Source organism: Mobula hypostoma, chromosome 8 (genome assembly GCF_963921235.1).
Source record: "Mobula hypostoma chromosome 8, sMobHyp1.1, whole genome shotgun sequence".
Lineage (NCBI taxonomy): Eukaryota > Metazoa > Chordata > Chondrichthyes > Myliobatiformes > Myliobatidae > Mobula > Mobula hypostoma.
Genome location: NC_086104.1, coordinates 58,052,697 through 58,078,226, shown reverse-complemented (window position 1 = coordinate 58,078,226; position 25,530 = coordinate 58,052,697). Strand labels below are relative to the sequence as shown.

Below are 25,530 nucleotides of genomic sequence, written 5' to 3'. Positions count from 1 at the left end.
AGCCACCTCTCTCAGAACCCTGGGGTGTACACCATCTAAACCCCAGGTCACTCATTTACCTTCAGTCTTTTCAGTCTCACAAGACCTTCTCCCTATTAATGGTAACTTCACACACTTCATGCCTTCTGTCACATGGAACCTCCACCATACTGCTAGTGTCTTCCAAAGTGAAGACTGATGCAAAATACTTATTCAGTTTGTCCACCATTTCCTTGTCCCTCATTACTACCTCTCCACCATTGTTTTCCTGTGCTCTGATATCCATTCTCGTCTCTCTTTTACACTTTATATAGCTGAAGAAATTTTTGGTATCCTCGTTATTATTGGCTGGCTTACTTTCATATTCCATCTGTACCCTCATAATGACTGTTGTAGTTGCCTTCTCAATCCTCTAACCTGCCATTAATTTTTGCTCTATTATACATTTTTATGTTGGCTTTGACTTCCCTTGTTAGCCGTGGTTGTGTCATCTTGCCTTGAGAATACTTCTTCCTCTTTGAGATGTATATATCCTCTGCCTTCTGAATTGCTTCCAAAAAATTCAGCCACTGCTGCTCTGCCGTCATCCCTGCCAGTGTCCTGTTCCAATCAATTCTGGCCAACTCCTCTCTCATGTCTCTGTAATTTCCTTTACTCCACTATAATACTGATACATTTGACTTTAGCTACTCATTCTCAAATTTCGGGGTGAATTTGATCATATTATGATCACTTATCCCTAAGGTTTCTTTTACCTTAAACTCTCTAATGAGTTCCAGTTCATTGCAAAACACCCAATCTAGAATAGCTGACCCCTTAGTGGGCTCAACCACGAGTTGCTCTAAAAAGCCATCTTGTAGACATTCTAGAAATTCCCCCTCTTGGAATTCTGCATGAACCTGATTTTCCCAATCTACCTGCATATTGAAATCCCCCATGACTTTTGTAAATTGCCCTTTTGGCATGAATTTTCTATCTCCCATTGAAACGTGTAGACCAGATGTTTACGATTGTTTGGGGCTTCTCCATAGATTGATACCTTGTCATGGTGGAGAAGCTTGTGTGGTCCTGTGATCCTGACAGCAATGCTATCTGGAGCTATGCTCCTGGTAGGGTCACCCATGGCGATAAGGTCGAGGGTGAGGCCCCTGACAAATAACAATCCAACCAAGATCTCAATGGTGGAACAGGTGGACAATGTTACTTCCAACTCAATGGCTGTGAAGGCGGATGAAGACTGCAAGAAATCCATCAGCTCCAATCGTCGTGGTTTCCATGCCATTGGAATCAGTTGGTTGATTTGTGAAGTATTGTGTGCTTCTTGGAGTGCAACATCAAATACACATTAAACAAATACACGCACAGGCATCTTCGCTCTGTGGGCCACTTCTTCAAAACGAAGACCATCGTCCTCGACCTTGAGGGATAGCCATGACGACGACGATTGTTTGGGGGTCTGCATATAACACTCTTCAGGCTCTTTTTACCCTAACGGTTTCTTAGGTCTACCCACAATGATTCAAAAGCTTCTGACTCTATGTCACTTCTTTCTAATGATTCAATTTCATTTTTTACCAACAGAGCTACGCCACCCCTCTGCCTTCCACTCTATCTTTTTGCTACAATGTGTGTCCTTGAACATTATGCTCCTAGTTATAATCTTCTTTCAGCCATGATTCAGTGATGCCTACAACATCATGCTTGCCAATCTGTAACAGTGCTACAAGTTCATCGACCTTATTCTGTATATGGTGTGCATTCAAGTATAACACCCTTAGTCCTGTATTCACCCTTTTTGATGTTATCTGCCTTTTAAGTTGCAATTCATCCTGTTGACTGCAATTTTGCCCTATCATCAGCCTCTCCTTGCTTGGAGTCTCACTACTCCAGTTTCAGTCGAAGCAAGCAGCTGAAGAAGAGAGTGCAAGAATTTGGGTAGAAAAAGTCGTTTTTTTTTCCCTTAAACACTGCTCGGGGAGAAGGGCCTGCACTGCGCAGGCACGTGACGTAGCGCGCCAAGGTTTAAAAAGAGAAAATTTCAACGGTTCTTGTTTCAGTCGAAGCAAGCAGCTGAAGAAGAGGGTGGAAGAATTCAGGTAGAAAAAGTCATTTTTTTTCCTTAAACACTGCTCGGGGAGAAGGGTCTGCACAGCGCAGGCGCGTGACGTAGCGCGCCAAGGTTTAAAAGCAGACCACCAGATACAGTGGCCATCGTTGGAGTGGACTGAGTCAGAGTGGGACGGCTTTGGCTCAAACAGGCTTCGGCGAGAACAGACAGAGGTCAGGGTAGGTTCCGGTAAGTTTTTTGTTCAGATTGTCTAGAGTAGAGAGAATGCCAGGCAAGATGTTGGAATGCTCCTCTTGCAGGATGTGGGAAGTCAGGGAGCCCTCCGGTGTCCCTGACAACGACACCTGCAAGAAGTGCATCCAGCTGCAGCTCCTAACAAACCGCGTTAGGGAACTGGAGCAGGAGCTGGATGACCTGCGGATCATTCGGGAGAATGAGGAGATTATAGGTCGTAGCTACAGGGAGGTAGTTACGCCAAAGGAGCAGAGGATGAGAAATTGAGTCACTGTCAGGCGAGGGAAGAGGAAAGGGCAGGCAGAGCAGGGTTCCCCTGTGGCCATTCCCCTCAACAACAAGTATACCGCATTGGATACTGTTGGGGGGGATGACTTACCTGGGACAAGCTACAGTAGCTGGATCTCTGGCACTGAGTCTGGCTCTGCAGTGCAGAAGGGAGAGAGGAAAAAGAGGAGAGCGGTAGTGATAGGGGACTCGATAGTTAGAGGCGCAGATAGGAGGTTCTGTGGTCATGACAGAGAATCCAGGATGGTTTGTTGCCTCCCGGGTGCCAGGGTCAAGGATGTCTCTGATCGATTGCATGACATTCTGAAGTGGGAGGGTGATCAGCCAGATGTCGTGGTGCACATCGGTACCAATGACATAACAAGGAAGAGTGAGGAGGTCCTGGACAGTGAGTATAGAGAGCTTGGTAGGAAGTTGAAAAGCAGGACCTCAAGGGTGGCAATCTCAGGATTGCTACCTGTGTTATGTGCCAGTGAGGGTAGGAATAGGATGCTCTGGAGGATGAACAAGTGGATGAGGAACTGGTGTAGGGAGCAGGGTTTCAGATTTCAGGATAATTGGGACCTCTTCTGGGGCAGGTGGGACCTGTACTAGAGAGACGGGTTACACTTGAACTACAGGGGGACCAATATCCTTTCAGGGAGATTTGTTAATGCTATTGGGGAGGCTTTAAACTAGATTTGCAGGAGGATGGGAACCAGAGTGCCAGAGCTGACAGTGTGGTTGGAGTGAAAATAAGTGATGTTAAAAGTTCAAGCAAATCCACTAATTGAAAGGTTGTGAGTGGTGGTAAAAATCTTCTGAGGTGTATATATTTCAATGCTAGGAGTATTGCGGGGAAGGCAGATGAGTTGAGGGTGTGGATTGACACATGAAATTATGACGTTCTAGCAATTAGTGAAACTTGGCTACAGCAGGGGCAGGACTGGCAGCTTAATATTCCAGGGTTCCGATGTTTCAGATGTGATCAAGGCCAGGGAATGAAAGGTGGGGGAGTAGCATTGCTTGTTAGGGAAAATATTACAGCAGTGCTCAGGCAGGACAGATTAGAGGGCTTGTCTACTGAGTCCTTATGGGTGGAGCTGAGAAACAGGAAAGGTATGGCCACATTAGTGGGATTGTATTACAGACCATCCAATAGTCAACGAGAATTGGAAGAGCAAATCTGCAGAGAGATAGCAGGCAACTGCAGGAAACATAAAGTTGTGGTGGTAGGGGATTTTAATTTTCCATATATTGATTGGGTCTCCCATACTGTTAGGGGTGTAGATGGTTTAGAGTTTGTAAAATGTGTTCAGGAAAGTTTTCTAAATCAATATATAGAGGGACCAACTAGAGGGGATGCAATATTGGATCTTCTGTTAGGAAACGAGTTAGGACAAGTGACAGAAGTCTGTGTAGGGGAGCACTTTGGTTCCAGTGATCATAACACGATTAGTTTCAACTTGATCATGGACAAGGATAGATCTGGTCCTAGGGTTGAGGTTCTTAACTGGAAGAAGGCCAAATTTGAAGAAATGAGAAAGGATTTAAGAAGCGTGGATTGGGACAGGTTGTTCTCTGGAAAGGATGTGATCGGTAGGTGGGAAGCCTTCAAAGGGGAAATTTTGAGAGTGCAGAATTTGTATGTTCCTGTCAGGATTAAAGGCAAAGTGAATAGGAAAAAAGAACCTTGGTTCTCAAGGGATATTGCAACTCTGATAAAGAAGAAGAGGGAGTTGTATGAAATGTATAGGAAGCAGGGAGTAAATAAGGTGCTTGAGGAGTATAAGAAGTGCAAGAAAATGCTTAAGAAAGAAATCAGGAGGGCTAAAAGAAGACATGAGGTTGCCTTGGCAGTCAAAGTGAAGGATAATCCAAAGAGCTTTTACAAGTATATTAAGAGCAAAAGGATTGTAAGGGATAAAATTGGTCCTCTTGAAGATCAGAGTGGTCGGCTATGTGCGGAACCAAAGGAAATGGGGGAGATCTTAAATAGGTTTTTTGCATCTGTATTTACTAAGGAAACTGGCATGAAGTCTATGGAACTAAGGGAAACAAGTAAGTGAGATCATGGAAACTGTACAGATTGAAAAGGAGGAGATGCTTGCTGTCTTGAGGAAAATTAAAGTGGATAAATCTCCGGGACCTGACAGGGTGTTCCCTCGGACCTGGAAGGAGACTAGTGTTGAAACTGCAGGGACCCTGGCAGAAATATTTAAAATGTTGCTGTCTACAGGTGAGGTGCCGGAGGATTGGAGAGTGGCTCATGTTGTCCTGTTGTTTAAAAAGGATCGAAAAGTAATCCGGGAAATTATAGACCAGTAAGTTTAATGTCGGTAGTAGGTAAGTTATTGGAGGGAGTACTAAGAGACAGAATCTACAAGCATTTGGATAGACAGGGACTTATTAGGGAGAGTCAACATGGCTTTGTGTGTGGTAGGTCATGTTTGACCAATCTATTGGAGTTTTTCAGGAGGTTACCAGGAAAGTGGATGAAGGGAAGGCAGTGGATATTGTCTACATGGACTTCAGTAAGGCTTTTGACAAGGTCCCGCATGGGAGGTTAGTTAGGAAAATTCAGTCGCTAGGTATACATGGAGAGGTGGTAAATTGGATTAGACATTGGCTCAATGGAAGAAGCCAAAGAGTGGTAGTAGAGAATTGCTTGTCCGAGTGGAGGCCTGTGACTAGTGCTGTGCCACAAGGATCAGTGCTGGGTCCATTGTTATTTGTCATCTATATCAATGATCTGGATGATAATGTGGTAAATTGGATCAGCAAATTTGCTGATGATACAAAGATTGGAGGTGTAGTAGACAGTGAGGAAGGTTTTCAGAGCCTGCAGAGGGACTTGGACCAGCTGGAAAAATGGGCTGAAAAATGGCAGATGGAGTTTAATACAGACAAGTGTGAGGTATTGCATGTTGGAAGGACAAACCAAGGTAGAACATACAGGGTTAATGGTAAGGCACTGAGGAGTGCAGTGGAACAGAGGGATCTGGGAATACAGATACAAAATTCCCTAAAAGTGGTGTCACAGGTAGATAGGGTCGTAAAGAGAGCTTTTGGTACATTGGCCTTTATTAATCAAAGTATTGAGTATAAGAGCTGGAATGTTATGATGAGGTTGTATAAGGCATTGGTGAGGCCGAATCTGGAGTATTGTGTTCAGTTTTGGTCACCAAATTACAAGAAGGATATTAATAAGGTTGAAAGAGTGCCGAGAAGGTTTACAAGGATGTTGCCGGGACTTGAGAAACTCAGTTACAGAGAAAGGTTGAATAGGTTAGGACTTTATTCCCTGGAGCATAGAAGAATGAGGGGAGATTTGATAGAGGTATATAAAATTATGATGGGTATTGATAGAGTGAATGCAAGCAGGCTTTTTCCACTGAGGCAAGGGGAGAAAAAAACCAGAGGACATGGGTTAAGGGTGAGGGGGAGGGAAGTTTAAAGGGAACATTGGGGGGCTTCTTCACACAGAGAGTGGTGGGAGTATGGAATGAGCTGCCAGACGAGGTGGTAAATGCGGGTTCTTTTTTAACATTTAAGAATAAATTGGACAGATACATGGATGGGAGGTGTATGGAGGGATATGGTCCGTGTGCAGGTCAGTGGGACTAGGCAGAAAATGGTTCAGCACAGCCAAGAAGGGCCAAAAGGCCTGTTTCTGTGCTGTAGTTTCTATGGTTCTCTGGTTCTATGGTACACACTGCCTCTGTTTGTAACTCAGCTACTTCATCCTCAGTACGATTACTCCGGTTTCCCCCCCCCCCCCGCCAAATTAATTTAAACCCACCCAAACACTAGCCATCCAGCCTGTAAGGATATTGGACCCCTTTGGGTTCAGGTGTCACCTGTCCCTTTTGTACAGGTCATACCTTCCCTAGAAGGGTTCCCAATGATCCATAAATCTGAACCCCTGCCCACTGCACCAGTTCCTCAGCCACGCATTCACCTGCCGAATCATCCTATTCTTACCCTCACTGGCACGTGGCACAGTCAACAGTCCAGAGATTACTACCATGGAGGTCCTGTTTCTCAGCTTTCTACCTAGCTCCCTAAAATCTCTCTTCAGAACCTCCTCACCTTGTCTACCTATGTCATTGGTGCCAATGTGTACCAAGACTTCTGGCTGTTCACCCTTGCCCTTGAGAATGTCATGGACATGATCTAAGACATCCCTGATCCTGGCACCAGGGAGGCAACAAACCATCTGGGTGTCTCTATCTTGCCCACAGAACCTTGTCTCTGATCCTCTGACTAAAGAAGCTCCTATCAACACTGCAGTTCTCTTCACCTTTCTGCTCTTCTGAGCCACAGCACTAGACTCAGTGCCAGAGCACCTGGTCACTGTGGCTCCCCCCAGTAAGTCATCCCCCTCAACAGTATCTGAAGTTATATATTTATTATTGAGAGGAACAACCTCAGGAGTACTCTGCACCAGCTGTGTATTTCCCCTCCTTCTCCTGACAGTCTGTTTCCTGCAACCTTGGGGTGACTACATCCTGTAGCTCCTGTCTATCACCTCCTCATTCTCCCGTATGAGTTGAAGGTCATAAGCTGCAGCTCCAGTTCCTTAATACGTTCTCTCAGGACTGTAGCTCAGTAATCCTGGTGCAGGAGCATTTATCTGGGAGACTGGAGGTCTTCCAGACTTCCCACATCCGACATGCGGTACAAATTACTGCCCGTGGAGTCATTTTCACAATACAATGGAAAGAATGAACAAATAAGAACAGAGAGAGAGTAACTTACAAGACAATCTACCTCACTCAAACCTGATCTTGCCGAAGCCTGATGAGCCAAAGCCACTCTAAAGATTTGCAAACTCACAAGAATGGCCGCCCTGCTTTTAGTCGATCTGAAGAACTGCTGGCTTGTGGATGTCAAGGACTTTGGATCATTACTCTGCTCCCCCAGTAAGTCTCCCACAATGACTCCGTCAAGCACATGCACCATCACACGTGAGTTTATTTAATTGCTGGGCGAATTCAGAGGCCTCACCAAGCCCACATTCTCCACTATAGTCACAAAACATCGGGTCGAGTACCATATTTATACAACTGGCCTGCCAGACCATGCTCGTGCGTGTAGACTGGACCATGAAAAGCTGGCAACCATGAAGGCTGTGTTTACCAACATGGAAAAACTTGGCATTGTACACCAGTCAAATAGGCCTTGGGCTTTGCCCCTCCATATGGTCCCTAAGTCCAACGGCGGTTGCCGCTCATGTGGCAATTACTGATGCCTTAACGAGATCACCACCCCCGATTGTTACCCGATCCTACACATACAGGACTTTTCGGCACACTTAGCTGGAAAGTTCCGTTTTTCCAAAGTCGATCTAGTCGAGGGATACCATCAGGTGACTGTGTGCTCAAAGACCATTCCCAAAATGGCTGTGATATCCCCATTTGGTCTTTTTGAGTTTCTGCTCATGCCACTTGGGCTGAAAATGCAACATAGATGTTCCAACAGGGGATGGACTCTGTATTAAAAAACTTAGATTCTCTTTTTGTTTACCTGGATGACATACTTGTCACCAGTGTAACAAAACCATGAACACATATCTCATCTTCGCACACTTTCCAAACGCTTAAACCAACACGGATTGGTTATTAATGGGTTGTCACCATTGACCTTCTCAGCCAGCACATCCTCGCAGAAGGTGCGAAACCCCTCCCTTCTGAAGTAGCTGCTATTATGGATTTCCCACCACCCCTTACTACTGAAAAACTACAGGAGTTTTTAAGCCATGGTAAATTTCTATCACTGCTTCACTCCACGAGCTGCTGAACTTATGCTTCCCCTGCAAAGTGGATGTGAAGGCAATACCCCTCGTCACATGCTTGACTGGTCAGCGGACATGCCCAGAGCATTTGATAATACCAAACAAGCTCCTTCCAATGCAACCCTACTAATGCACCTGCTCCCCATTCACCTACAGCCTATACTATTGATTTTTCAGACTATGCTGTGGGTACTGTGCACAAACAGTTGGTCAGGGGTGTGTGGCAGCTGCTCACCTTCTTCAGCGGGCAGTTCTGTTCCCTCACCCCCCCCACCAAAAGGAAATACAGCACGTTGACTCTATATGGCCGTCCGCCATTTTTATTTTCTTCTCAAGGGTCACCATTTCACAGCGTTCATTGACCACAAACCCTTTGTGTGCGCGATAGTCAAAATATCAGCCCCTTGGTCTGCATGGGAGCAATTCCAATTGGCCTACATATCACAGTTCACAACAACTATACAACATATCAAGGGGAAAAATAATGCTGTGCTTGATTGCCTCTCATGACCAGCTGTTGAGGCCATACACATAGGGGTTAACTATGCTGGCTACCGACCCAGAGGTGTAGACTTACTGAACAGCAGTCACAGGCCTGCGGTTGGCTGGCATTAAGTTTCAGGAAGCTGGGGTTTCTCTCTTGTGCTATGTCTTAACTGGTCATCCTCAGCCCAAGTGCCCGCAAACTGGAGGTGGACTGCTTTTGACTGCTTACATGGCCTATCGCTTCTGGGCCAGAAGGCCTCATTGAAACAGATGGCACTAAAGTGTGTGTGGCACTGTCTTAGAAAGGATGGGCGTGATTGGACTGCAGCCTGTGTGGAGTGCCAGCGGGCAAAAATTAACTGTCATGTGTAGGTGCCATTGGTAGCTTTTGAGGTCCCTGAGCGATGGTTTGACCATGTTAATGTGGACCTTGTTGGCCCCCTCCCCCCAACCCCACAGTTCCATGCATCTCCCCATGGTGGAATGGGAAGAAAATACTTTTATTATAGACAAGAGGGGTGTTTTGGTCGATCGCCTTAAACCAGTCCACCAAGATTTGGAGGATTCCACTACCATGCCCTGCTATCACGAAACGACATGAGCATGTCAACACACGTCTGACCAGCCTGAGGCACCTGCTGTTCCTCCACCTGTGGAACACGGGATCCAAGCCGAGTTTTAGTGAATTCTCAGTGAGGGGGGGAGGGGGGTGCTTTTGTAAGGTAATGTAATTGGTGATAACATACAGAATTCACAACCACCAACATTGGGTTGGGCCTCACTTTAAGGAAGCTGGTCTGACGTGATGAGGTGATTACATAAAGGACTTTTAATTGTTTCGTGTTCAGTTTTTTGGTGTTCAATAAATGAGTTGCTATGGTTTTTCTTAAACATAAAATGCTCCACCATTTTATTTGTGGGAATCTACACTACCAAGATGGCTGGGAAGTTTAACTTAGGTAATTATAATTGACATGAAATCAAAAAGTAATACCAGTGGCAATAATTATTAGGAAGAAAAATTGTCATTATTACCTGGAAAAAGCTATATCTAACTCCCGGACCACCAAAATTTGTTCAAAATTGTTCTCTGTAGTGGCCCAGCAAGTTCAGATAATAATTGAGGATGACAACAATCGTTGTCAGCAATGTCCACAAAGTTTTTAAAAAACACATCTGTAATTGTTGTGAGTTTTTGTGTGAACGTCTGACAGTGAAACTTCTAAGTGTAGTATGGATGCTGCCGTCTTTTAATAATCCATCACCAATGGATATCCACTGTGCTGTCACTCAGAGTTACATTTCGTAATGTATTTGAAAATCGTCTTTTTTTGTTTCGTGAGAAAATACAAGAGAAATTATTTCTAAAGAGTTGAAAACGATAAGTGGGAGAGGCTATCAAAATATGAAAAGTGAATTAGTGAATGGTAGTACGAGGTGCCGTGATTCGTCAGTTTGGGAGCTTCAGCAGCCAATGGGAAGAGAAGTTCTAGAGACGTGTATGCCATGGCGGCCTCCTGTACCGGCACCGGTGGTTCTGTGAAGTTGTTGCAGTGCTGCCGGGGAACGTGTCGCTTGTCGTTATGGACACTGCCTGCGCCTCGCAAATCCCCGCTGGTTGCGAGCACCGGCATCGGGCAGCTGCGGCGAACTCATCAGCAGCCATGGACCAGTGTGGGTGAGCGTGGCCGAGTCGCCGTAGATCTGGGCAGCAGGTGGGTGAGAGCAAGCGAACAGCCACCTGGATTGGGGAGGTCCACCTCGTCTCCGGTGTAATGTCCACACAGAGCCCTGGCAGTCACCAGATTGTCCACCCAAACATGTTAGTAACACACTAAGTGCTGGAGGAACTCAGCTGGTCACACAGTATCGGAGGAAAATGCACAGTCGACGTTTCGGGTCAGGACTCTTCAACTGGACTGTACCCTTCCGTAAATGCTGCCTGACTGGGTCCATTTCTCCTCCAGCAATTTGAGTGTTACTTCAGGTTCCCGTACCTACAGTTTGTTGTGTCACTATTTAAAATGTTGATTGAGGCGTCAGTCTTGACCATGGCTCTGGGGATGACACTTTTATTCCATCTTTATGATGGTACAGCGTTCTCTCTGTTCTACGTTGAAGTGTGCCTTAATCTGTGTATGTTCAGGTTTCTGGGCCAAGGCTTATATCAGCTCTGTACAAAGAAGAAAGGACATCTCTCTTTTGGGCGATTGCAGTTTGCATTCTGTAGGAAGAGGTGCAGTCGACGTTTCAGGCCGAGACCCTTCGTCAGGACTAACTGAAGGAAGAGTGAGTAAGGGATTTGAAAGCTACTCACTCTTCCTTCAGTTAGTCCTGACGAAGGGTCTCGGCCTGAAACGTCGACTGCACCTCTTCCTACAGATGCTGCCTGGCCTGCTGCGTTCACCAGCAACTTTTATGTGTGTTGCTTGAATTTCCAGCATCTGCAGAATTCCTGTTGTTTGCAGTTTGCATTCTGCTTGAGCCAGACAGAAGAGGGTGGTAGAACCAAAATCAATAGATAAGTTTAAGGTGGAGATGGATAAATATTTGAAAGATTAAGATTATGAGAATAGGTATAAAAGAAGCTGTCACAGATCTGCCATGAATTTTTGAATGGCAGTTAAACTTGAGAGATAGTTGGTTTACTCTGACATTTTTTTGCGTTTGTGAAGTCGAAAAGTAATCCAGTATGGATATTGGATTTTGCCTATGGCAACATACAGCTGTAATGATTAGACAGTCTGTATTGTGTACAGTTCTGGTTGTCACACTCCATGAAGGATGTGATTGCACTGGAGACATACAAATGAGATTTACCAGCACGTTGCCTGGAATGGAACATTTCAGTTATGAGGAGGGACTAGATAGGCTAGGACTTTTTTTTTGGAGTGGAGCAGGCTGAGGGGTAACCTGATGAATTATGGGGGGGAGTGGGGTTAGAAAGGGTGGGTCGTGAGAAACCCTTCCCCATTGTAGTGGTATCTAAAACTAGACAACAGGGCTCTAAGAATAAGTTGGGAAATTACAGGCAGGTGAGTTTGACATCAGTTGTGGATGAATTACTTGAAGGTAAGAGACAGGATATATAATTATGTAGACAAACAGGACTGCATTAGAGATTGTCAACCTGACTTTGTGCATTATTTCTAGCTAATCTTAAAGTTCAAAGTAATTTTATTATCAAAGTACATATATGTCACCATATACTACCCTGAGATTCATTCTCTTGCGGGTATTCACAGTAGAACATTCTGTGTGCCACAGTTCTCCTGAATTGCATACGGGAGCATGGTGAGAGCGAGGGCATTCGGGACATTCTTCGTGTCACAGTTCTGGAAATGTTGGATTTCACATTGGGAGAGAGATTTCAAATCAAGTGAGCAGGGGCAGTTGGGAGATTCTGCATGCCACGGTTCTCTTGGAAATGGATTGCATAGTGGAAGAGAGATTTCAAAAGAAGTGAACAGGGGCATACAGGACATTCCTGGAGACATTGGATTTGGCATAATAGCAAAGACCAATAAGTTAGATTTAACTAATTAGTCAGTTCTGGCGGACCTGAGTGATAAGGAAAGATTGAATAGGTTAGGACTGTATTCTTCAGAACATAGATTGAGGGGAGATTTCATAGAGGTATACAGAATTATGAGAGATATAGATAGGATAAATGCAAGCAGACTTTTTGCACAGAGTTTGGGTGAGACTACAACCAGGGGTCATGGGTTAAGGGTGAAAGATGAGAAGTTTAAGGAGAACATGAGGGGAGACATCTTCACTCAAAGGGTCATGAGAGTGTGGAATGAGCTGCTAGCACAAGTGGTGCATGAGAGGTCGATTTCAATGATTAAGAGAAGTTTGGATGGTATGGATTTGGAGGGCTATGATCCCGGAGCAGGTTGATGGGAGTAGGCAGTTTAAATGGCTTCAGCATGGACTGGATGAGCCGAAGGGCCTGCTTCTGTGTTGTACTCCTCTATGACCCTATGGTGAGACTAATGTCCTGAGTTGTGTACATATCAATGGAAGGACTGTTGTAGGAAAGGCCTTTCAATATTCAATAGTTTTCAATGAGATCCCTTCTCATTCTTCTAAACTCCAGTGCGTACTGGCCTAGAGCCATCAACTCTCCTCTTAAGCACTGATGCCTCTAAGCTGTATGGATGCGCTGCCATGCAGTAACTGAAATGCTCCTGCACACATATCCTTTGTGCCATGCAGCTGGAATTTTCTTTTATATAATGTTAATATAATTTTGAAATTATGAACATATAATTTTGAAATCTATGTAATCTAATTGTGAAATACCCTATAATTAATTAGGTGTTTATGAATGTAATCCATAAATTTTCCAATAAATATACCACAACCTTTACTTTAAAACATTTTAGTGCTTCAGCTTATTTACATAGTGTTTCAAGTTACAACACTTACAAATTATAAACCCAGAATGGAAGTGGGTAGGTCATTGCTAATGAACAGCCAGCCTCCTAAATGCTAAAACATTTTATTTTTGCCATTGTGCCTGTCAGTTGTTTTGACTGCCTGACATTTATTTGTGGTTTGCTTGATGTGAAAAATTCTATATTCTGACTTATTGGTAAATAATCTTTCAAAAAGATCTTAATCTAATAAGAATTTTTTAAATTTTAAAAAATTGTTAGAACAGGGTAAAGATTCATTCGGAACACCAGGCCATTGTCTCCCACCCCATCACCAACCTTATTGACTCTGGGGATCGCCTATCCACCACCACCAACCTCATAGTTCCCTCACCCGCACCTCCTGTTTCTACCTCCTACCCCAAATCCACAAACCTGCTTGACCAGATAGACCCGTTGTTTCAGCTTGTTCCTGCCCCACTGAACTCTTAGTGGCATACCTCAATTCTGTTTTATCCCTCCTGGTTCAGTCCCTTCCTACCTACATCCATGACATTTCACACACCCTGGATCTTTTCAATGGTTTCAGGTTCCCTGGCCCCCATCATCTTATTTTTACTAAGGATGTCCGGTCCTATACACCTCCATCCCTCACCAGGAAGGCCTCAAAGCTCTCTGGTTTTTTTTTCTGGACACGGTTCCTAACCAGTTCCTCCTCCACCATCACTCTCCTCTGGCGAGTGGAACTTGTCCTCACTCTAAATAATTTCTCCTTTGGCTCCTCCCACTTCCTTCAAACAAAATGTGTAGCCATGGGCACTGGCATGAGTCCCAGCTATGCTTGCCTGTTTGTCAGCTACGTGGAACAGTCTATGTTTCAAGCCTACCTCGGTGACTGTCCTTTCCAATGCTACATCGACGATTGCATTGGTGCTGCTTCCTGCACCCATGCTGATCTCATCAACTTCATCCACTTTGCTTCCAGCTTCCACCCTGCACTCAAATTTACCTGGTCTATTTCTGACATCACCCTCCCCTTTCTCAATCTCGCTGCCTCTATCTCTGCATAACACTTATGTCTATTATAAACCCACGGACTCTCACAGCTACCTGGACTATACCTCGTCCCACCGAGTTACTTTTAAAAACTCTCAATTCCTCCGTCTCTGCTGCACCTGCACTCAGGATAAGGCTTTTCATTCTAGAATGAAGGAAATGTCCTCCTTTTTCAAAGAAAGGGTCTTCCCGTCCTCCACCAGCAATGCTGCCCTTGACCGCATCTCTTCCATTTCACGCACGTCTGCTCTTACCCCAACCTTCCGCCACCCTACCAGGGATAAGATTCCTCTTGTCCTCACCTACCACCCCACCAGCCTTCACATCCAGCACATAATTCTCCAAAACTTTTGCCACCTCCAATGGAATCCCACCATTAAGCACAACGTTTCCTTCTCCCCCCCCCCACTTTCTGTTTTCCGCAGGGTTTGCTCCCTAGCGTCTCCCTTCTCCATTCGTTCCTCCCTACTGATTTCACTACCATTCAGGGCCCTAAACAGTCCTTCCAGGTGAGGCGACACTTCATCTTGTGAGTCTGTCAGGGCATACTGTGTTTGGTGCTCCCGGTGCAGCCTCCTGTATATTGGTGAGATCCAACGTAGATTGGGAGACCGTTTCACCGAGCACTTATGCTCTGTCTGCCAGGAATAAGCGGGATCTCCCAGTGGCTACCCATTTTAATTCCACTTCCCATTCGCATTCCAATATGTTCATCCATGGCCTCCTCCACTGTCAGGATAAGGCCGCACTTAGGATGGAGGAACAACAGTTTGGGTAGCCTCCGCCCTGATGGCATGAACATTGATTTCTCAAACTTCCGCTCCCCACCTCACCCCCTACGCCACTTCCCATTCCCTTTTCCCTCTCTCACCTTATCTGCTTGCCTGTCCATCACCTCTCTCTGGTGCTCCTCCCCCCCCACACCTTTTTATTTCTTCTATGGCCTCCTGTCTCTCCATCAATCAACTTCCCAGCTCTTTACTTCATCTTTTCCCTTCCGGGTTTCACCTATCACTTTCTGGTTCTCTCTCCCCTCCCCCCACCTTTTACATCTCAGTTTTTTTTCTCCAGTCCTCCCAAAGGGTTTCGGCCCAAAACGTCAATTCTTTTCCTGGATGCAGCCTGGACTGATGAGTTCCTCCAGCATTTTGTGTGCATTGCTCAAATTTCCAGCATCTGCAGATTTTCTCTTGTTTGTGTTTGCATATATTAAAATTATAAATTTTTGACTTGTTAAATTTTTTCAAATAATAATTATTATTTCTTATAAGAATGTCGAAAAGAAAAGCAGAAGAATAGTTAAATGTTTTGAAGAAGACAGCTTGTACAAAATTCAAGGTGGAATACCTTTTGGAACTGAGATACTGAACTACCATCTTCACAACAAAAACAAAAAATAAAAATTGACAATATTTTTACATATCAAGATACTTGCGATGTTTTCGCACCTTGGAAGCAAAAGCTGGGGGCAAGTTCAGTATTGGGAAAATAATGGGAAGATTGGGAGTTAGATTACTTAAAATGACGTGTTAACAAGTGAATTCAGTTACCAAATTACACAACTGGAAGAAATGTGGAATATTGCACAGTTAAAGCACTGCAGTATGCAAAACAAAAATTAACAAGTTACGGCCATGGTATCTTGGTGATACCATTAATTGGAGTGACAAAGTGACAGATCTACTTGCATCTTTAAGTTCTGACATCGATACTGCGTCTGTTGGAGGGTAATAACTGTGCTGAACGTGTTATTGTGGGACCTAAGACCCTGTGCCTCCTTTCCGATGGCAGCATTGACAGCAGCATGTGGCTTGGATGGTATGGGTCCTTGATGATGGATGCTGGTTTCTTTCTCCTTGTAGATGGACTCAACGGTGGGGAGGGCTTTTCTGGTGATAGACAGGGCTCTATCCACTACTTTTTGTGTGCTTTTCTGTTCTTGGGCATAGGTGTATCCATACTAGGGCATGATGTAAACAGTCTGGATACGTTACATTGTGCATCTATAGAAATTTATCAAGGCTTCAGATGCCATGCCAAATCTGCACGTATTTCTAAGATTACTTTCTTCAGATAGGCTTAGGTGTGATTCACCAACACTGAGTAATTTGATAATCTTCAAAGATTTGGATAAGTCCTTGTCAGCTGATATATCGAGTTTGTATTTTTTTAATAAAGCAAAAGCAAAGTAAAATAGAAAACAATTCTCTGTCCTGTATCTTGTAGGGCAGTGCTATTACACCTGTAATTTGTAATGCTTTCAAATCTGTAATTTTCTAGCTTTCTTAAATAGTTCTTAGCTTATGTAGCAGTATTCTTGCTCACTTTCTCACTAGGACCAGAACTTTAAATTTTGTCAGATTATCAAGAGAAAACTGGGCAAAGGATTTATAAATTGACTTCTGTGTTTGATTTTTATGCCTATTTATTTCCTATCAGACTAATTTAACGGCCATTTAATATTACCACTTGTTTTGTTCAGTGAAAATTTCCTTTTTTGTACAGTACAATTATCCTCATTATGAAATTTGTAATATGCTGAAGATAATGCTTTATTTACCGAATATTAACTTGTTTTTACACCAGGAGGCTTGAAATTTCCACAGGGAAGCTTGCCCGGTTCGCAGATGGATCTGCAATGGTTCAGGTAAACTAACAATCACTTTAGAATTTCTCTGTAGATAACAGCCAAGTTGGGAATAAAAGGAAATGTAACTTGATTAGAAAAAGGATTTTGTTGCCATAATTGACTTTCCTGTGTTTTGAGCATAGGGAAATAGCCAATGTTACGTTGTCAAATAGTGAACATCAGTTTTGATGGTATCAGAAAGGATCTGGCAAATGTGCATTGGGACAGGTTGTTTTCTGGCAAAGGTGTGCTTTGTAATTGGGAGGTCTTTAAAAGTTCCTGTCAGAATAAAAGGCAAGGATAACAGGTTTAGGGAACCTTTGTTTTTGAGAGTTATTGAGGCCCTGGTTAAGAAGAATGTGGAGGTGCATAGCAGGTTTCAGTAGGAAAGAACAAATGATATAATTGAGGAATATAAGAAATGCGAGAGAACAGTTAAGAAAATCAGGAGGGCTAAAAGAAGGCATATGATTGCTCTAGCAGACAGGGTGAATCCCAAGGGTTTCTGCAGACATATTAAGAGCAAAAGGATAGCAAGAGACAAAATTACAAAATTGCTTCTCTGAAACATCAAAGTAGTTATCTACGCATGGAACCACAAGAGATGGAGATCTTACATGGATTTTTTGCATCTGTATTTACTCAGGAGATGGACACAGAGTTTATAGAGGTGAGGCAAAATGGCAGTGATGTCATGGACTGTATACAGATTATAGGGGAGGAGGAGCTTCCTGTTTTGAGACAAATTAGAGTGGATAAGTCCCCAGGGCCTGACGAGGTGTTCCCTCGAACCTTGTGTGAGGCTGGTGCAGAAATTGCAGTGTCCCTAGTAGAGATATTTAAAATGCCCTTGGTAATGAGTAAGGTGCCAGAGGACTAGAGAATAGTTAATGTTGTTCAGTTGTTTTAGAAAGGTTCTAAGAATAAACCAGGAAATTATAGGCCAGTGAGCCTGACATCAGTAGTGGGAAAGTTACTGGAAGGTGTTCTAAGGGACCGGATATACAAGTATTTGGATAGACAGGAGCTGGTTAGCGATCGTCAGCATGGCTTTGTGAGTGGTTGGTCATGTCTAACCAATAGAACATAGAACGTAGAATAGTACAGCACAGTACAGGCCCTTCGGCCCACAATGTTGTGCCGACCCTCAAACCCTGCCTCCCATATAAGCCCCCACCTTAGATTCCTCCATATACCTGTCTGGTAGTCTCTTAAACTTCAATAGTGTATCTGCCTCCACCACTGACTCAGGCAGTGCATTCCACGCACCAACCACTCTCTGAGTGAAAAACCTTCCTCTAATATCCCCCTTGAACTTCCCACCCCTTACCTTAAAGCCATGTCCTCTTGTATTGAGCAGTGGTGCCCTGGGGAAGAGGTGCTGGCTATCCACTCTATCTATTCCTCTTATTATCTTGTACACCTCTATCATGTCTCCTCTCATCCTCCTTCTCTCCAAAGAGTAAAGCCCTAGCTCCCTTAATCTCTGATCATAATGCATACTTTCTAAACCAGGCAGCATCCTGGTAAATCTCCTCTGTACCCTTTCCAATGCTTCCACATCCTTCCTATAGTGAGGCAACCAGAACTGGACACAGTACTCCAAGTGTGGCCTAACCAGAGTTTGATAGAGCTGCATCATTACATCGCGACTCTTAAACTCTATCCCTCGCCTTATGAAAGCTAACACCCCATAAGCTTTCTTAACTACCCTATCTACCTGTGAGGCAACTTTCAGGGATCTGTGGACATGTACCCCGAGATCCCTCTGCTCCTCCACACTACCAAGTGTCCTGCCATTTACTTTGTACTCTGCCTTGGAGTTTGTCCTTCCAAAGTGTACCACCTCACACTTCTCCGGGTTGAACTCCATCTGCCACTTCTCAGCCCACTTCTGCATCCTATCAATGTCTCTCTGCAATCTTTGACAATCCTCTACACTATCTACAACACCACCAACCTTTGTGTCGTCTGCAAACTTGCCAACCCACCCTTCTACCCCCACATCCAGGTCGTTAATAAAAATCACGAAAAGTAGAGGTTCCAGAAAAGATCCTTGTGGGACACCACTAGTCACAATCCTCCAGTCTGAATGTACTCCCTCCACCACCATCCTCTGCCTTCTGCAGGCAAGCCAATTCTGAATCCACCTGGCCAAACTTCACTGGATCCCATGCCTTCTAACTTTCTGAATAAGCCTACTGTGTGGAACCTTGTCAAATTCCTTACTAAAATCCATATAGATCACATCCACTACACTACCCTCATCTATATGCCTGGTCACCTCCTCAAAGCACTCTATCAGGCTTGTTAGACACCATCTGCCCTTCACAAAGCCATGCTGACTGTCCCTGATCAGACCATAATTCTCTAAATGCCTATAGATCCTATTGCTAAGAATCTTTTCCAACAGCTTTCCCACGACAAACATAAGGCTCACTGGTCTATAATTACCCGGACTATCCCTACGACCTTTTTTGAACAAGGGAACAACATTCGCCTCCCTCCAGTCCTCCGGTACCATTTCCATGGACAACGAGGACATAAAGATCCTAGCCAGAGGCTCAGCAATCTCTTCTCTCGCCTCGTGGAGCAGCCTGGGGAATATTCTGTCAGGCCCCAGGGACTTACCTGTCCTAATGTATTTTAACAACTCCAACACCTCCTCTCCCTTAATATCAACATGCTCCAGAACATCAACCTCACTCATATTGTCCTCACCATCATCAAGTTCCCTCTCATTGGTGAATACCGAAGAGAAGTATTCATTGAGGACCTCACTCACTTCCACAGCCTCCAGGCACATCTTCCCACCTTTATCTCTAATCTTATAGAGTTTTTCAAAGAGTGGTTGTAGATGATGCCTCTCTGACTGGAGGCCTGTGCCTAGTGGAGTGCTGGTTCCATTATTGTTTGTCATCTGTATCAGTGATCTGGATGGTAATATACACTAGTTCAGGAAATTTACAGATGATACGAAAATTGGGGGCTAAGTAGACAGCGAGGAAGGCTATCAAAACTTGAAGCAGGATCTGGACCAGCTTCAGAAAATGGGATGATAGATGGAATTTAATGCAGACAAGTGTGAGGTGTTGCACTTTGGGAGGACAAACCAAGGTGGAACTTACCCAGGGAAAGGATGAATAGGTTAGGACTTTATTCTCTATAGCATAGAATGAGGGGAGATTTGATAGAGGTATACAAAATTGTGAGAGATGTATTTAGAGTAATACAAGCAGTCTTTTTCCACTGAGGTTGGGTGAGACTAGAGCTAGTGAGACTGGGTTAAGGGTAAAAGTGAAATGTTTAAGGGTATCATGGGGAGAGTGGTGAGAGTGTGGAGCGAGCTGCCAACGGAATTGGTAGCTTCGCATTCGGTTTCAGTATAGAAGAGAAATTTGGATAGGTACAGGGGAAGGGTATGGAGGGCTCTGGTTTAGGTGTAGGTTGATGGAACTAGGCAGATTAATAGCTTGACATGGTCTAGATGGGCTGAGAGGCCTGTTTCTCTGCTGTAGTGTTCTATGATTAAGCTTCAATAACTGGTGAGGGAAAACTTTCGTTGGGCCTTCAGTCCAAATGTCACTTGGGAATGCTACAAGTTTCTGTAATAATTCTGCAAGACTGTGGTTAGAATACTGATGATTTAAGTCAGTTCTGTCTTCCGCTACTACAGTTCTCATTGATGAGAGGAATTATATCAGTTTACCCAATGGAGCTCAGCTGCCCTGTGACCAAGAAGCAGCAAGTTTTTTTTGGATTTTTAGAATATTTAAGGACAAAAAGCAAGTGATTGCATTAAGTTCTAAGAGAAATTTTAATTGATCTGAATCTTGAAAGGAACCACTCACCTATGTATATTCATTATTAAGTGTTAAGTTGGCAAATTTGAAATATAATATGTTGATTTTCTTTCTCTTACCTTGAAGTTGGGAGACACATCGGTGATGGTTACAGCTGTCAGTAAAACAAAGCCTACTTCATCCCAATTTATGCCATTGGTGGTAAGTATGTTAAAAATTTATAATTTGTCTACATTGCAGATTATCATGGAAAATAACAAACTTTTTATTATTAGGTTGATTACCGTCAGAAAGCTGCCGCAGCAGGAAGAATACCAACTACGTACTTGCGAAAAGAATTGGGCTACACAGATAATGAGATTTTAACCAGCAGAGTAATTGGTAAGATTATATGATGTAGAGCGAGTTTACTACTGCAATATTTTTCAAGTCTGTTTCTACTATAGATATATAATAATATTTTTGATCTTCGAACTTGTTGACTAATTGCATTACTATTTTATAGAAATGTATTTCCCTTATACTTTAGTACCCTAGTCTCTAAGATTTTTTAAAATAGTAATGTTACAAAACTTGCATTTATTAAACATAATTGAGCTTCTGAAATGTTGGATTTGGTAAGTAATTACCTTTTATCAATCGAACAATTGATTAAAGTGAGAATAATCAAAATTCTTTTTCACACAACCAAAGACTTGGGTTCAACATATTGTTGGTTTATTGTTTTATTGTTGGTTAGATTGTGAGATGTGGTACCACGTTAGCAGGGTGACTGAAGAGGAAAAGTGCATGCTCTACAAGGTAGCTCAAGGGTACCTCCTGTTAGTAAGCTCAAAGCACCACTTACTGCAGCTGTTAATCTTTGACCTAGTTTGCACTATTCCCATAACTATCTAGCTGAAGAAAAGGACATAACACAGAACAAGTTGTTTTCAAGTGGCTGTTTTCTTTTAGTAAATGCCCGTTATTTCTATTGAATTTTTCAGATCGTTCAATCAGGCCACTATTTCCTTCAGGATATTTTTATGATACACAGGTAAGTGTTGGATAAAATGCACTATCTTGTGTTTCATTTTTTTAGAATAAATATTGGCAGATTAATTGAAAATCAAAAAATGCTGCACATTGAAATAACAGATTGCTGGTAATACTCAGTAAATCAGCATATCTTTGCTTGGAGAACAGTGCATAAAAAATTATTTTAATTTTTCCATGAAATTATACTCATTTGTTAATATCAGTGAAACTTCCTGAAACCACAGTTGTAATTGCAACTCATGTAGTTTTGAGACTTTGCGGACTTTTATGGGTTGTTGCTTTAGAATTGATCATGTAACAAACTTTTGAAAGCTTACGTTTATCAACATTGTTTCAGAAGATGTTATGTATCATGTTCACTTTTAACCTAATGATTACCATTGCAGGCTTTTTAAATATGAAGATATTTGATTATTCATGTATACCCAAAAATGTAGCAGCATTTTACTACAGTTTATCATTAAGGAACTATTGCAGTGCATAACCAATCCCAAACGTTCTTTGAAAATTCTCCCATAAACTCATACAAGTTGAAGAAACTATGATGAAAAGATAGTTTTTTGTTTGCCAAGACCATAATTTTCCTCTTTACAAGACAAAGTCCGCACAATGTCCAACTCCTGATTTACATAATCATTATACTGGATTGAGAAATTGATTCTCAGAGATGAGTAGATCCTGGCAATTGTAGCTGCATAAATTCACTTCAGGAAGTGAAGCAATGTGTCGCCTTCACTCTTAGAACCCTTTTGCCTTCCTCAGGAACTGTGTACAATCTGTCAAGAAAATTAATGCAGGCCCAATAGCTAAAGAAAGTAACATGCCCAGCCTTTGCATAAGATGCATTCCCAGATGACACACAGTAAAAACTTTCATCTCTTGCACTCTCAAGTTTCTAGCCAACTCAATAGACCTGTAAAACATAAGTGACCTTAAAAATGGTCTTCAATCAAATTTAATCTGTTGAATATTGCCGCAAAAGAAATCTTTCAGTTGAAGTGCATGCTTTTGAAACTTTATGGGTAAGTCACTAATTTTCAAATTAAGAGATAGATCAAGTTTAACACAGTTGATTCAACTCTTGGATTTTGTTGTAACTTTTTACAAAACACAATAGAAGTTTTTTTGTAGCTGATTTGAACTTGCCGATGCAGATACATATGTTATTAAAATTGCATGCAGAATCCAAGGGCTCCCTGACTAAAAGTACCTGCGGTTCTTTTCTTTGTGTAAGGTTATATGCAATCTCCTTGCAGTGGATGGCATCAATGATCCTGATGTTCTTGCAATTAATGGAGGTAGGAACAAATGATTGTGTGGAAGTGGGAACCTTAAATGTCAAGTCTCAAATCGTGGTGGGAGGGGGGAATTGTTGCTCACCTTTAGCTGAGAGTGCATTCTTTCCAGTTGGAATTTTTTTTTTGCCAATCTTTGTTCCTGAAATTTCCTGGGAAAACAGCTCCCAACCGATCAGGCACAGGAGCTCTCTGAGAAAAGGTATCAGGTTCTGCTCCTGGTTGACAAGAAATCAAGATGCTGGTTAAATTGAACGTTTGTGAATGTCTTCGCCATTTTCAAAGATACAATCTTAGGAAATTTTATTGCCTTTTTGTCCCCCACCTTAAATGGTAATACAAGTGTGTACAAATTTGTGCACATCTCGGGGATAGTTGATGAACGGTTGTATCAAAGGACTTCACAGATTTTGATCTGGTGGTGTTGAATAATATAGGGGGGCACGGTAGCGTAGTGGTTAGTACAACACTTTACAGGTGACCAGAGTTCAATTTCCGTGGCTGCCTGTAAAGAGTTTGTAAAGTTCTCCCTGTGACTACACAGTTTCCTCTGGGTGCTCTGGTTTCCTCCCACAGTCCAAAGACGTACCAGTTAGGAGGTTAATTGATCATTGTAAATTGTCCTGTGATTAGGCTAGGGTTAAGTTGAGGGATTGCAAGGCAGTGCAGCTCGAAGGGCCAGAATGCCTTATTCCTGCTGTATCTCAATAAATAAATAACTGAAAGGTTCAAGTCAGGATGGGTTGTGATTTGAAGACAAACCTGGTAGGTCCCATGTTTCTAAAACTCTTGTCCTTCTCGGATGGTGGTTAGTTGAAATAAGCTACATCACTTGTTTAGATTAGATTAGATTCAACTTTATTGCCAATGTGTGGAGTACAGATACAAAGCCAATGAAATGCAGTTAGCATCTGACCAAAAATGCAAAGAATAGTGTTATTTACAAAATAACTGTGAATAAAAAGTAAGTGCTACAGCACACAAATGTAAAAGTACTGAGGCAGTACAATATGGGAGCAATACTGCTTAGTGCTGTGATGTGAGGTTCAGCAGTGTCACAGCCTCGGGGAAGAAGCTCTTTCTGTGCCTGCTGGTGCGGGAGTGGATGCTCCTATAGCGTCTACCGATGGGACGAGAGTAAAAAGTCCATGGTTAGGGTGAGATGAGATGCATCCTTGATAATGCTTTTCGTCCTGCCCAGGCAGCGTTTATGGTAGATGTTCTCAATGGTGGGCAATTGGGTGCCAATAATCCGCTGGGCAGTTTTCACCACAGGCTGGAGTGCTTTGCGGTCTGATACGGGACAATTGCCATACCACACTGAGATGCAGTTGGTGAGTATGCTCTCAGTGGTACAGCGGTAAAAGTCCGTCAGTATCCTGGGACAGAGGTGAGCTCTGTTGGATCTGGTGGAGAGAATGTGCTACAGCGATAACATGCCAGTTGTGGAAATGATTGTGTTTCATATGGGCATCTGTTGGCTGATATTGAGCTGCTGTATTGTCACTGCCGTTGTGACCCATTACGCCACCATCTCCATCTTTCTTGAGATATTGTTTAAGGTTTCAATGTAGGAACCAATCTCATTTAGGAAATTAGGTAATCGTTGCCTGGTCATTGCTGCATTTTTTTTTTCCAGTTTGTTCAGGGGTGTGGACATCACATACAGGACCAGTATTTAATGCCTTTGTCCACATTGTCATTTTAACTGATAGACTTGCTAAGCTATTTCACAGGTCACTTTAAGAAGTAATCACGTGGGGAGTGGGGAGGAGGTGGTCTGAAATTACAAGACAGCCAGTCAGGATGATTTCTTTAACTGGACTGCTGTTGTGAATCAGATTTGGTCTATGCAACAATCCTGCACTAGCTGTTACTATCTTTTTCTCCCAAGTTTATTGAGTCATTTGGTGGATTCAAGCGCACCTCCTGTATCAGTAGTCCCGGCCTACTGCATAGGAATTCAGTGACTATCATCCTGCCAACCACGATATGAATGTTAGCTATTGTAGCCAGCTCATCACTATTATCTGTCATTTATTGGTAACAGCTGTCTGCTGCAGGCAAACAGCAGCTTTATAATTGAAAAAGCCATTTTCTCTCAAGTGATGCAATTACTAATGAGAGATGCTTTAAGTTTCCAGGCCAGGAAAAGCAGTAATTTTGCATTTTCCAAAGTCAAACCGTGAATGAATTTTGTGCATTTCCATGAGATCGCACTTACTTCCTTTGACCTTGAGTAAAGACCTAGTATGCTTAATCATTCCTCATAGGGCAAATTTGCCATCCCAAGAATCAATTTTGTGAACCTTTGCTGTACTCCGTTTATAGCAAGTATATCCTTCCTTGGGTAGAGAGATTAAATGTGTACATGATATTACAGATTCACAAACTTAATTTACTGAAGGGAGTTACCTCTACTTTTTTTTATATTCAGGTATTTTTCTAATTCTGAATTAACTGTTTTACCTGTATGTTTACTTTCAATGATTAATG

The 25,530-nt window shown here is 43.0% G+C and overlaps 1 protein-coding gene across 1 annotated transcript in view; it reads left to right on the top strand.

Annotated features, from left to right (window-relative positions):
- The first annotated feature begins 10,333 nt into the window (after window positions 1-10,333).
- LOC134350119 (polyribonucleotide nucleotidyltransferase 1, mitochondrial) overlaps window positions 10,334-25,530 on the top strand; it is a 69,725-nt gene continuing 54,528 nt past the window's right edge. Inside the window, exons 1-6 of the mRNA XM_063055065.1 lie at window positions 10,334-10,546; window positions 16,856-16,916; window positions 20,828-20,902; window positions 20,977-21,082; window positions 21,688-21,737; window positions 22,974-23,037. Coding sequence (XP_062911135.1) covers window positions 10,338-10,546; window positions 16,856-16,916; window positions 20,828-20,902; window positions 20,977-21,082; window positions 21,688-21,737; window positions 22,974-23,037 — 565 coding nt within the window. The 5' untranslated portion in view covers window positions 10,334-10,337. The remainder of the gene's footprint in view (window positions 10,547-16,855; window positions 16,917-20,827; window positions 20,903-20,976; window positions 21,083-21,687; window positions 21,738-22,973; window positions 23,038-25,530) is intronic.